This window comes from Rhinatrema bivittatum, chromosome 1 (genome assembly GCF_901001135.1).
Source record: "Rhinatrema bivittatum chromosome 1, aRhiBiv1.1, whole genome shotgun sequence".
In the NCBI taxonomy this organism is placed as follows: Eukaryota; Metazoa; Chordata; class Amphibia; order Gymnophiona; family Rhinatrematidae; genus Rhinatrema; species Rhinatrema bivittatum.
The window spans coordinates 483,350,086-483,362,136 of record NC_042615.1 but is presented as its reverse complement, the minus strand read 5'-3'; the positions used below and the strand labels follow the sequence as shown (position 1 = coordinate 483,362,136).

The 12,051-nt window shown below is 46.6% G+C and overlaps 1 protein-coding gene across 5 annotated transcripts in view; it reads left to right on the top strand.

The window, feature by feature from the left end:
- The first annotated feature begins 2,120 nt into the window (after nt 1–2,120).
- KDM5C (lysine demethylase 5C) overlaps nt 2,121–12,051 on the top strand; it is a 314,227-nt gene continuing 304,296 nt past the window's right edge. For 4 of the 5 annotated variants that reach the window (XM_029607421.1, XM_029607412.1, XM_029607403.1 and 1 more), the window contains exon 1: nt 2,121–3,650. In XM_029607421.1, coding sequence (XP_029463281.1) covers nt 3,507–3,650 — 144 coding nt within the window. In that variant the 5' untranslated portion in view covers nt 2,121–3,506. The remainder of the gene's footprint in view (nt 3,651–12,051) is intronic. The other variant, XM_029607393.1, reaches the window with a different exon arrangement.

Below are 12,051 nucleotides of genomic sequence, written 5' to 3'. Positions count from 1 at the left end.
TCTTTTTGCTATGCCAATGTGGGCACTCCTCTGTCCTCCCACATAAAGGTGCATCAGGTTTGTGCATGGGCCTCCATGTCTGCTTTCAATAATTCTGCTTCCCTTTTGGACATTTGTAAGGCGATCATGTGGTCTACTCTTCATATCTTCGTTGAATACAGAATCTTCCACTGACTGTTCCTTTGGTCAATCTGCACTTCAGATGGCCTCATGACTGTATCCTTTTCCCCTACAAAAAAAAATAATAAAGAGAGAGGGCAGCACCCAGAGCTTCTCCCTGGAGACTGTGGGCACACCTTACTGTACTGTACACAGACTGTTCTGCGTTTTGTTTTCTCTTGACATTTTGCTCTTGATTCCTTCTCAGCTGGGGAATCCCTGTAATATGATTGTAGTCAAGCTTGTCCACAGAAAAAGCAAGTTGAGGTCAAACTCCCCCCCCCCCCCCCCACCCTCGGAAGGTCTTTTGTTCTTGTTCATGTTTTTGTTGTTATTGTTCCTTACCTGTTCTCACCTCTTGTTTTCAGCTGTGATTGAGGGAAAATGGGTGAGGTTATGCAGTCACTTTTGGCGCAAAGACACCATGCAAGCTCAGAAAAGTTCTAGAAGATCAGCTTGAGAGATTAGTACCTGACTCAGCGTCGTCAGATGATATCATCCATTAGTGTGACTAAACATCCTGGAAAACACCTGCTACATTCTTGCCTTCTGTCCTGACCCAGTCTGTTCCTCATCTTGCCTTGCCTGCCGCCTGCCTTGATGTCAGCTTGTTGATCTCACATTGCCTGCTGTCTGCCTCAACCCCTGCCTGCTTTTCAGATTTCACCTTCCTTTGGTCTGGATTGTAGCTCACCACCAATCAGCTGACTGATGCAGGCCTGCTTGCAGACTGGACATTTTCCTTCCAGCACCGGCCCAAAGGGTTCACACATCCACCTCCAACCAGTCCAAAAGGACTCACTGAATGGCCCAAGGGCTGCTTCCTTTACGCTTAACCTTTGGCTGTTCCTGATTACAGTCTTGTTGACTTCTTTAATAAATACATTTCCTGAAATCTCTTATGTGTTTTATCTGTGTATTTTGACTAGATTGTAAGTTTAATGTAACAATGACTTTTGCTTATGTGTATCAGGTTAGCGCTGTATACGTTAGTAGTGCTATATAAATAGTGGCAGCAGCAGGATCTCTGGTTATCTTTCCTGTGAATCCACAGGAGCAACAAATTCTGTAGCAGTTACCACAGCCATATAATCACTGAAAAATACCCTCTGACGCATTTTAGATCCTTTATGGTTGATTTTAAGTGGTAAAAGCAAAGATTACGGCTACCATACAAAATCCAGCTACAAGGACCTCAGCTCACATGACCTACATCAGGGGTTGGCAACTTCTGTGTTCCAGTGCCAGTCACCCTAAATCAAAGTGTAGGCCAAGGGCAGGTAACTGGCTCTGGAGTGCCACAGATATGTTTCAGGATAGCCACAATGAATATGCCTGAGATAGACTTGCGTACAATTGAGGCAGTGCTTGCAAATGTACTTCATGCATATTCATTGGGCTATCCTGAAAACCAGGTGTTTGTGGCACTCGAAGACTGAAGTTGCCAACCCCTGGTGTAGGCCATGTGAGCTGTGGTCCTTCTAGCTGGATTTTGTGTGGTAGCTGTAATCTTTGCTTTTACCACTTAAAATCAACTGTAAAGAGTCTAAAATTGCGTCAGGGACAAGCTGTTAATGGTTTATTACTATGATTTCTCAAATCACTGTGTCACTCCCAAAGAAATAATTTTATGACTTTCAGTGGGTATTTTCCAGTGATTATATGGCTGTGGCAACTGCTTATAGACTTGCAATTCCTGATTTTTATTTTTACTAGCATCTTTGGTTGTATGGTGGTGCTTTCTTTTCTGCCCCGATCAAAAATGGCCACCTAGGTCTTCTTGCCTAATCACAGAGATAACATGATGTCACTTTCCTCATGAGCGGAAGTTTTGGTCCCGCCCTCTCATTGGGAGCCGCTTCCGGTTTCCCCCCTTCCTCCCCGTCGTTTCCTTGGAGGGCGCATGCGCAGAATGGAGCTTTAAACGTGCGACTGGACGGGCAAAAGAAGGGCCGGTATTCAAACTGTTTGTAATTTATTACCGTGTTCTTCCGCAGTTTGTCCTTCTTGCTTTATTTCCCCTTCTAAGCCTCTAATAATATTTCCACGGTTCCTAACCTGCTCTCCCTGACTGGACCGGCGGCTTCGGTGGCCGTATGCGAGTCAGGTCCCGCGAAGAGCGAGGGGAACTCTTTGCGCGGAAGAATTCAGGTCGGAGCCTCCGGTAGGGGAGGACGTGTGAATAGACTCAAAGATGGCGGCGACTCTGGTTCCTGTGAGAGAGGGGAGGAGGGAGTGAGAAACCGACCGATTTATCTTACCATTCCTTTGCCAAGAGTATGATGCGCGGAACCGATAGAAATTGCGATTAATTCACTAAAGAGTGTGACCCACAGCCCGAGAGAAATTCCCAGCAAGAAATACCGAGAGAGCTCCATCCGCAGAAAAGGAGTGACCCGCGGTACTGGAGACATTAAGAGACCCTCAGACTTGGAGAGAGCGATTGAAGGATTCCCAACAAGAAACACCAAAAGATACTGAAACTCCTACACGCTGACAGAGACCGAGACGGAGAGGGAGGGGGAGAGAGAGAGAGAGACCCATACTTTAAGAAACTTACAGTACCAGTGAATGAGAGGAAGGGAGTGTAAGATTTCCTTAGAACTTGTCTCACAGGGTGAAAGACTGGACGTGCTGGACCAAACCTGGAATTCCTTAATAGCTGCTGGACCCAGCCCCAGAGACATTCTGCCTAGGGAGACCCTTGAGACTTGTTATACTGTGACCGAGAGACGCGTGAACAGGGAAACTCGGCAAGAGACAGCCTGAGATCGGCTGAGCCTGGCATTGGAGATCCCAGAAAGCGACGCTGACGAAGAGCCCGCGAGAGATTGCTTGGAGCCCCCGTGTGCCGGGGACAGCTACTCCTCAAAACCTCTGAACGGCCCCATTCACTGCTTCTGAGAGTTACCAAGAAAGGAAAACGAGTGTCGATAAGAGGCCTGGGCCTTGTCGTGGGACCTTTAGCCACAGTGGGGGGAAGGGAAGTTTGTGCTATTTATGACCCGTCTCTGGGATTTCAAAAGCGATGAGGACTCCTGGCTGCTTCTAAAACCTAGGACCAGCTCATTTCTCACCCCTCAGATTTTTTGATTGTCCCCTCCCCCGGACATGAGCTAGCACCTCCATTCCTAGAGATCTTGGGGATTTTGCTACCACCATTTTAAATTCTTAACCACTGCCTCTGATCAGTTCCAGCAATCGGAGGTGGGGAAAGATGCCTGGGAAACCACCTGGGGACTAACTCCTGTTGGGGATTATCGAACAAGCTTTACCCTTGGGAAGGATTCCCTTCACCTAAGGCCATTGCTTTTCCTTCCCTTTAGGATAATCGTTAAGAATAAGCAATGGAGTCAGAAGACTGGGTTCCGCCCCCTGAATGCCCTGTCTTTGAGCCCACATGGGAAGAGTTTAAAGACCCCTTGGGATACATTGCGAAAATCAGGCCCATTGCGGAGAAATCTGGGATCTGCAAGATCAGACCACCTGTGGTTAGTATGCCCTTTACAATTATTCTGTTAAATGCAGGCTGGCACTGGTTAGTTTGACATTGATGCACCATGGAGCACCTTGCTTACTCAGCATCTGCTACTATTGCTTCTGTGAACACAAGTACAGTTGTAAGGAATGTTATTAAAGGTGGTCTGGTGGGAGTCAAATGTGCTAAGGGCTTTCTCTTATTGTGCATCAGTGGGAGAAATGCCTTTTGTACCTGGTCCCTAGAGAGGCATGCTTTACTCTTTTTATACCTGTGGGCTTCGTGGTAGCTCTGAGGTTCTCTGTATTTGGATATGCTGGGGAATCACAGCAGAGGTCCATGGTTATCAAAGCTAATGTAGTCGGACACACCCATAAAACCTATTATGCACATCCTTTGCACAAACTTTACTTGCTCCATTACACATGCTTTAGAAGTGCTGCTCTTATGATACCCACTGAGTAAATGAGAGCAAAACATCACTTGCTGTTTGCTTTCTTAGTCATGCAGGCCTTTTACCCAAGCACAGATAGTGCATGGTTTCCAAGGTTTCTTTGTCTATACTGAGCTGTTTTCCTGGGCTTATAGTGTAGCACCCCATCTTAGGATAGAGGCCTGAGGCACCTTTTATTGCTACAGAAAGTAGACCATTGTTGCTCCAAACTCCTGTATTGCTTTCTTGGGGAAACAGCCCCAGTGGAGAAATAAGATTATATAGCTATGTAATTGGGTTAGGTTGAAAAGGTTGTTGCAAGGCCACCAGGTCCAACTTTACCTTGACTGCGCTTTATAGCTTTGTCTACATGGTAAACTGAAGGAAGGCCAAACAACCACAGTCTGCATATGTAGACAATTCAGCAATGCAGTGAGAAAAGTAATTCTGACCCCTAGATCTGCCCATTGACTCAAATCTTTAGATACGTGCATTTCCCTTGTGATTCAACTAGATCATTGCACCCATATATATATATATTTTTTTTTCCCCCCACCCTCAAAAACTTGTTTACATTTGAAGTTTAAGGTTTGAAGATTCATTTCATCCCCACCACACACGCGCACACAGTCTCTGGTGTGCCTCACCCTCTTCAATTATATCCAACTTTAGGTTTGTTTCTGGTGACCTGGATATACAGGAATCCTGTGCTTGTAAGGATTAAGGTTGGGAGGCCTCCGGTCTGTGGTTGCTTAGGCCAGAAGCCAGAACTCTTTGTTTACTTCCCATCCAGTACAAGTATTTGAAGAGATGATGAGATACTTGCTAGTTTCCTTAGCTAGGACAAATTTAAGTAATTTTTATTCTTGAAAAGGAAAGAGTGCGGGAGCATTGTTGCTGTATGTTGGCCCCCCCCCACCCCTTCTGGGGGGGGGGGTGTTCTGGGGGAACACCCTCCTCTTCTGGGGGGGGGGGTGTTCAAGGGACAATCTAAATCAGGAGCGATCAGGAACACTCTTAATAAGTTGTGCTGGATGTGAGAGGAAAGAGGTATGGCTCCCCCCCCACTCAGTTTCTCTCTTTGTCTTTGTTCCAGTGTTGATTTGTTTCCTTGTCTAGCTCCTTTCCTTTCTCTGTTCCTTGGAACTTGACCAAATATGTGATTGCATTTCTTCTGGGCCAGTTGAGTAACTGTGGGCCTTATTCAAAAAAATACTTTTCTCCATTCTTTGCCTATGAATTTTTTTTTAATTGAATGAAGGGGGTATGTGTGTGTTTAGGGAGGAGCATTTTCATTGTTTACATCTCTTCAGTGATCTGGTGGCGGCAGGTCTTCTAACCCATATTCTGCCCTGAAATATGAAAAGAGAGCAATAGCAGAGTGTTGGTTACATCTCCAAAGGAGATTAATATCTATTAAATGTTGACCTCTTTCTCTCCTCTCTGTACAGTCCCTGCTAATCATGACATGTTCAGGATGGCCACCTAAGCTTGATGCTTTGTTTGCAGGCAAGATAGGTCTTCCAAATGATCAATAGTGAAAGTATTTGCATCCTAGTCTGGCCACTCTGGTGGTACCTTGTGGACCCCTGATGCCTGCCCCATACTTTGCCTGGGGTGCTGTTTCTGTTCCCTTTTCTGCTGCCTTGCCATGGTGCAAGTTTCAGAGATGATTCATTGGTCATATACAAGGGAAATTGGAAGGCCTGAAGCCTAGAGGGTAGTGCTTATTTGTTTGTGTTTGGGGATCTAGAAGGAAACCTTTTTTCCCCTATAGAAATTGCAGGTAACTATTTCTCTAGCTCAAATGTAATTTTATTGGAAGGCTTTCTCTCATTCATTGGCTCTCAGTTTAAAAATCAGTGCCCACAGAGCATGCCTTGCTACTGTGCAACCAGTGCAGTTGTGAAAAGCCAGGATGTAATTGTCAGTGACCATCCTGTTGCTCATCAGGTAACATTCAGTGGTGAGAATGTAGTCTGAATTTCAGAAATTCTTTCCTGGGCAGTAATGGAGTGCTTTAGTCTGGGTTGTGAACTATTAGACTACCAGAGTAGGGTGCAAACTGCATTCTTATGTGAGGTTCAGTATAATATGTAGTACAACTGCAACGTTTAAAAGTCCTTGGGATGCTTTACCAACTCTGTATGGGGTAGGTGTGACTCAGTACATTTCCATAATTGAAGCTCAATGGACTCCAGCAATATTTTTGTCAGTATTAGTCCAGGTGGCGTGTGCAAAGCTGAAAGTGGCGTGTGCAAAGCTGAAAGACACCAAGTTGCCCTTTCCTCTACCTTGTACCATCCCCACTTATTTTGCTGCTAAGAATTAATCCCTCCTTACTCACTGTTCCTGGTTCAGGAACTGGTTCTCCCAGAGCAGGAGTCCTGCTGCATGTCCCTTCATTCCCTGACCTCTACAGCCAGAAATGATTATTACATACTGAATCTACTGCAAGAACAGGCTATTCTGGTTTCTCTGGCGCTGTCTTGGTGACACAAATGTTTATTCCTTTTCGTCTAGGCAGGACAGTCCACACAAGTGAGTTATGCAGTCCTGCCAACAGATGGAGCTGGAGATCACTTACTCGCTGAGCGACAGCTTGTATATATAGACCTGTTCTAAAAATCAGCCTGCCAGTATTCTCAGTCTCTAGTGGACATGCATACCTTCTGTGGATGTAGATAGGCCTGTCAGGCATGGACAGGTGACGGATGTCTCCTGAGGTGATAGCCTGCCTCCCTCCTTCAGTTGAACAATCTGTCTTTGAGCCAGTTTTGAGGAGCTCGGTGGTGAAGGCTTTTAGCCCCCTCCCCCACAAACTCAAGTTGCTTCCAGCTGAGGTGGGACATCTTTTCTCCTCTCGGTTGGCAGCGGTGTTTGAAGAATTAAAAAAAAAAAATCATTTTTTCATTCTGGAGGCGCGATTAAGGACTGTAAGCGCCTCCAGGACTGGCAGTGTCAGCAAATTCCTCGGGAGAGGGCAGGTGATATCAGGTCAACTGGTTTTTTCATGCTACACTTTTTTTTTTTGCAGGCACAGTTCATGCGCTTCTTGCGCAGCTGAGACAGCGCTATTTTTGTTTTTCAGCAGCTTCGTGTTTGTCATGTTGTCGGGCAGCAAGCGTGGGAAGAGGTTTCCCATTTGCATTGCCGCTATATACCACCAATCCTGTCCTCTCTCTTTTACTCGGTTTGTGCCAAAAGTATTGGGAGTCTCAAGAGGAATTGCCAGCAACAGATTTTACTGCTGCAGGTGCCTCTTCCTCCAGGATGGAGAGGCCAGCTGAGGGAGACACCCAAGGAAGGGGAGGAGCTCTCCATCCCTTTGCTTATTTCAACAGGAGCTGAAGGCTTGGGGTCTGAGATTGCTGTATCTAATCATATGATGCTGGGAATGGATCTGGAGTCGGGTTCTTGGGTGGAATTTTTTAAAGGTCTGCAGACTTTTTGCAGAGCTCAGGAAGAAAGATGTCTGAGGTCAAGATAAAAAAAAAAATTCAGCCGAGGCCACCCTCCCCAAGGAGCAAGAAACACTGAAGACTGCCCACTCAGGGGTGGGATTGGATAGTAGAAGAGGAGGATAGCACTGTCTTGGAGAGACTGCTTCTTCTCTGGGTGACTTAGCAGAAGTAGACTTGGAGAAACATGATATACCGCCAGACATGGAGCCACACAGAACTATTCTGCATTTCCTCTGCACTCATGCAAGCCAGTCCATACCAGTGGGTTATGAACTCCTACCAGCAGATGGAATAAAGCTGACTCTCTGATGTCACTGACATGTAGGCCTGCCCCAATTTCAGGCTGCCAATATTCTGTCTCCAACAGATGGTGGGCATGCATCTCTCTTGTGGGGCTTACTTGAAGTTAAAAACAAACAAAAATTTTTCCAAACCCCAAACAAACTGAAGTTAGAAAATTAGTAGATGATTCAGATGTGCTGCTTGAGCTCCTGAGGTGAGACCAGTTTGGTCCCTCACACAGATAAGCACTTTTAAGTCTGGAAGCCACACCAAAAAAGCAGAAAAGAGGATGGAGTACTTGGTAGTGAAGGCTTGTGCCCTTTTCTCCCCCCCCTGACCTAGAAATGAGGAAGATGGAGAGCTTAGCAGTGAAGGCTTGTTCCCTCTCCCCCCATAGCTGTTGATCTGATCATGCTCTAAGCCACCCTGGCTGAGAGCAGATTAAAAAAACAAAACAAAGGTAGGGAAGTTTTAGGCCCCTCTTTTTTTTTTTTTTTTTTCCGCTTACTGGGTCCTTTCCTTGGCATTTTCCTCTGCATCTTTTAGTCCTTCTTTCCCCTCTCACTTCTCTGGGCAGTTAATGATGAGTGGAGGTGGCTTGGTGAGTTGAGTAGCTTTTGGCTAGGCCCTGCTTCTCAGGCTTGGTTTAGTCAGGCTGTGGTGGCAGATTTTTATTCCTTCCTGATTAAAAGTACGTGCATTCCCACTGTGTGGCAGTGTCCTTGCATGTGCGTGGGTGCTTGTGCGCGTATGACAGCAACCTGGTTTTGAGCATGTATTTGCGCAGGTACACCCGGGCGCCCTTGGAGTGTGTGCAGGCGGCCACCTAGAGCCGAAATCAGGAAAACTATGGCACTAGGGACGAAAAGGTCTGAACTCCTTACTGTCTGTGAAGGTTGCCATATAAGGGCAGTCCAGCCATTGCTTTCTTTACGCCTCTGTCAGCGCTGCTTAGATGCTTAGGCGGTTTGATTATTATAGATCTTGCTAACGTTGGAACATCCCCTTGGCCTGTGGTGACTCTAGAGGGGAGTGGAGTGGGAGGTGACATGGCAGTCAGTTACCACTCCTCCCCCCCCCCCCCTTTGTTCCCAGTGGCAGAGACATCCCTGAGAGAGGGGTCAAGCATGCCAGGTTTGGACCTAGAGGATCCATTCTCCTCCTGGGTGGAATCTTTCCAGGGCCTGCAGATCTTTCTGAATTGGGCGTCTAGCAAAGGCAAAGCAACCTGCTAGGAGTGGTCAGGTGAACGGGCCTCTCACTTATTAGCCACTGTGGGCAAATGCCGCCATGGGAAAATGCTGCAGGGAGGCTGTCCCTGGAGATGTTCAGATGTGGATCATAAGTTGGATGATTCTGATGGGGACTTTTTCTCTCCTCTGAAAGAGGGAGAAATTCCACTTAATTTGGAACCACATCAGACTCTATCCCGGTTACTTTTCACAAAGATGAGTTGCAGAATTGGTTGACTTGGACCCTAAAGACGCTCTATGTGGATGGGAGTGAAGCTACGGGCTTATAAAAGAAAGAGCCCATATTGGTCACTTTACACAAGGCATCCTATTTCTTTCCCCTCATGGATCCAATTCAAGGGTTAATTGACCTTGAGTAGAATGTCCCGGAGATAAGTTTTGAAGGGGGGCATGCTTTGGCAGGTTTGTATCCCTTGGACCTGGAGGCAAAGGAAGAGTTCCATTTCTCAAAGGTGAATGCTTTGATGTACGCTGTTACCAAATGAACCACTATTTCGGTGGAAGGGAGGGGCAGCACCAAAAGATGCTCAGGATGGGAGGCTATCCTTAAACAGGTCTTTGGGGCCTTGGCAATAAAGTTGCAAATTGCTTCTTTGTTATGATTATGTATGTAAAGTTGTTCATCGCCTAGGCCTTTTGTGTTAGGTGATTCAGAAATTTTAATAAATGTAAATGCCTGGTGGCTTGAACTGGTTTGCATCTCTCTGAAGACACAAGGAGTGGGGTCCAGTGGAAGATCAGTGATGGATCGGGAGCTGCATTCTTAGCTGATGCAGGCTGTGATTTGGTGCAGATAGACGAAAGAGGGGTAGCTTCTGTGATAACGGCTAGACGCCACTTCTGGTTGCGAAATTGGTCAGTAGACACTATTTCCAAATCCAATCTCATAAGATTACACTTTGGGATTCTCTTTTATTTGGGAGTGAGTTAGAGAAGATGGAGAATAGCTGGGATGAATCCAAGGTTCCTCGATTGCTAGAGGACAAGAAGGCGGCATTGCATCCTTTTGGTGCGAAAAACTGCTTCAGGGATTCCAGTCTGTTACAAAGGACAACTACTCAAAAGTCTCGTGCCTTCGGAAGATCTCAGTCCATTTGGCCTAAGAAGCCTTGTAAGGATGCGGGCTTCGGGGCCGGAGCTTCTTGATCTTTGCAATGAAGGTGTGCGGTTTCACCTCCTGGATCAGGAGAGAGGAGGGCATCTATTTTGCTTTTATCAAAGATGGGCTCAGATTATGACAGACCAAGTGGGTCCTGAAGGTGGTAAAGGATGGCTATGCTCTAGAAATTCTGTGTTTTCCTCTGGATGTATTTACAGGGGCTCTTTACATACGAGAGTGACACTGAACACTACGTTTAAGAGGCTTTTGGATTTGATGGCTGTAATTCCTGTTCCCAAATTGCAAGAAAATATGAGGCAATACAAACAGGGAAATTTCTCGCGTGTCTCAACCTGACAGAGGCTTATTTACATATTCCCATTGCCGTTCTGGGATGTCCTTATCAATTTCGGGCCCTGCCCTTCAGACTGGCTACTGCACCCTGGACCTTATCCAAAGTCATTGTGGTAGCAGCGTCTCTGAGCAAGGACTGCATCCTGGTTCATCTGTTTTCTGGATGGCTGGCTGATTCGGGCCTAATGTGCAGAAGAGAGTGACTTGGCATCTTGCAAGGTTTTCCCTTTAGGAACTTGGCTAAGTGTGGTTTACAGCTGTTTCAGATGCTAGAATATCTCGGGGTATGATTCGATATGGAGTAGGCAGTAAATTTATATTGGAGAGTCGCATTCAGAAGTTACTTTCTCAAGTTCAGGTCCCAAGATGGACTATTCGCCTGATGGTGTGGTCTTACCTGCAGGTCCTGGGATCGATGGCAGCCACATTGGATGTAGTCCCCTGGGTGAGGGCACACATATGAGCCCTTCAGCATGCATTGCTCTCCCAGTGGATTCCACAGTCACAGGAGTATAAAATGAGACTCCACTTGCTGTTGGAGGTGAGCAGTGGTGTTCCAAGCAGATCATCCCAGGAAGGAGATTTCCTTGGAAGCTCCGGACTACTTAGTGCTCATAATAGATGCAAGCCTTGTAGGTTGTGGACCATCAATCGATTGGAAGCGTGTGCAGTTCAACTGGCATCGTTGCAGTTTGCTGAGTGGCTGGCAGCCCGAGCGGTAAGGATATTGTCCGACAGTGGCCTACATCAATTATCAAGGTATAGCCAGAAGCCAACAGGTGTCACTGGAGGTAGATGTGCTCATGGTGTGGGCAGAACAGCATTCTAGGAAACTTCTGCCTCCCACATTGCTGGGAAGGGCAATGAAAGGGCCCATTTTTCTCATTGGACTGGTTTTGGACCCAGGAGAGTGGGAGTTGGCAGATGAGGCCTTTCTACTCCTAGTGACACGATGGGGTCAGCCATACCTGGATTTACTGGTGGGATCCAAGAGCGCTGAGAATAGACTCTTTCGTTCAGGTTTGACCGCAGAGCAAAGTTAGAGGCCTTCCCACCATAGACAATAATCAGCAGGATCATTCGGGAGATTGTGAGTCAGACTGAAACCGTACCTCTGGTGGCTTCGGATTGGCCCTGGAGGCCGTGGTATGCCAATCTTCAGAGGCTACTGGTGGACAGTCTTTTCAGACTGCCCTTCAGGAAGGAGCTGTTGCATCAGAAGATCATAATGTGTAACGATCCGGATCAGTTTCGTTTTACGATTTGGCTTGGTTGCTGAAGCATGGCTATTCTGCAGTGATTTCTACCTTGCTCTGAGCCAGGAGGTTTTCTGCATCTTTAGCTTATGTTAGGGTTTGAAGATTGTTTGAGAGCTGGTGTGAGGAGCGAGGTTCTCACCCTCTTAAAGTAGAAATTCCACTGATATTGGAATTTTTGCAGAAAGGCTTGGCCTTAAATACTTTGAAGGTGCAGGCAGCAGCTCTCACTAAAGGGGGCAGGTCAATGGCAGACCCTTGTCTTTCCATCCT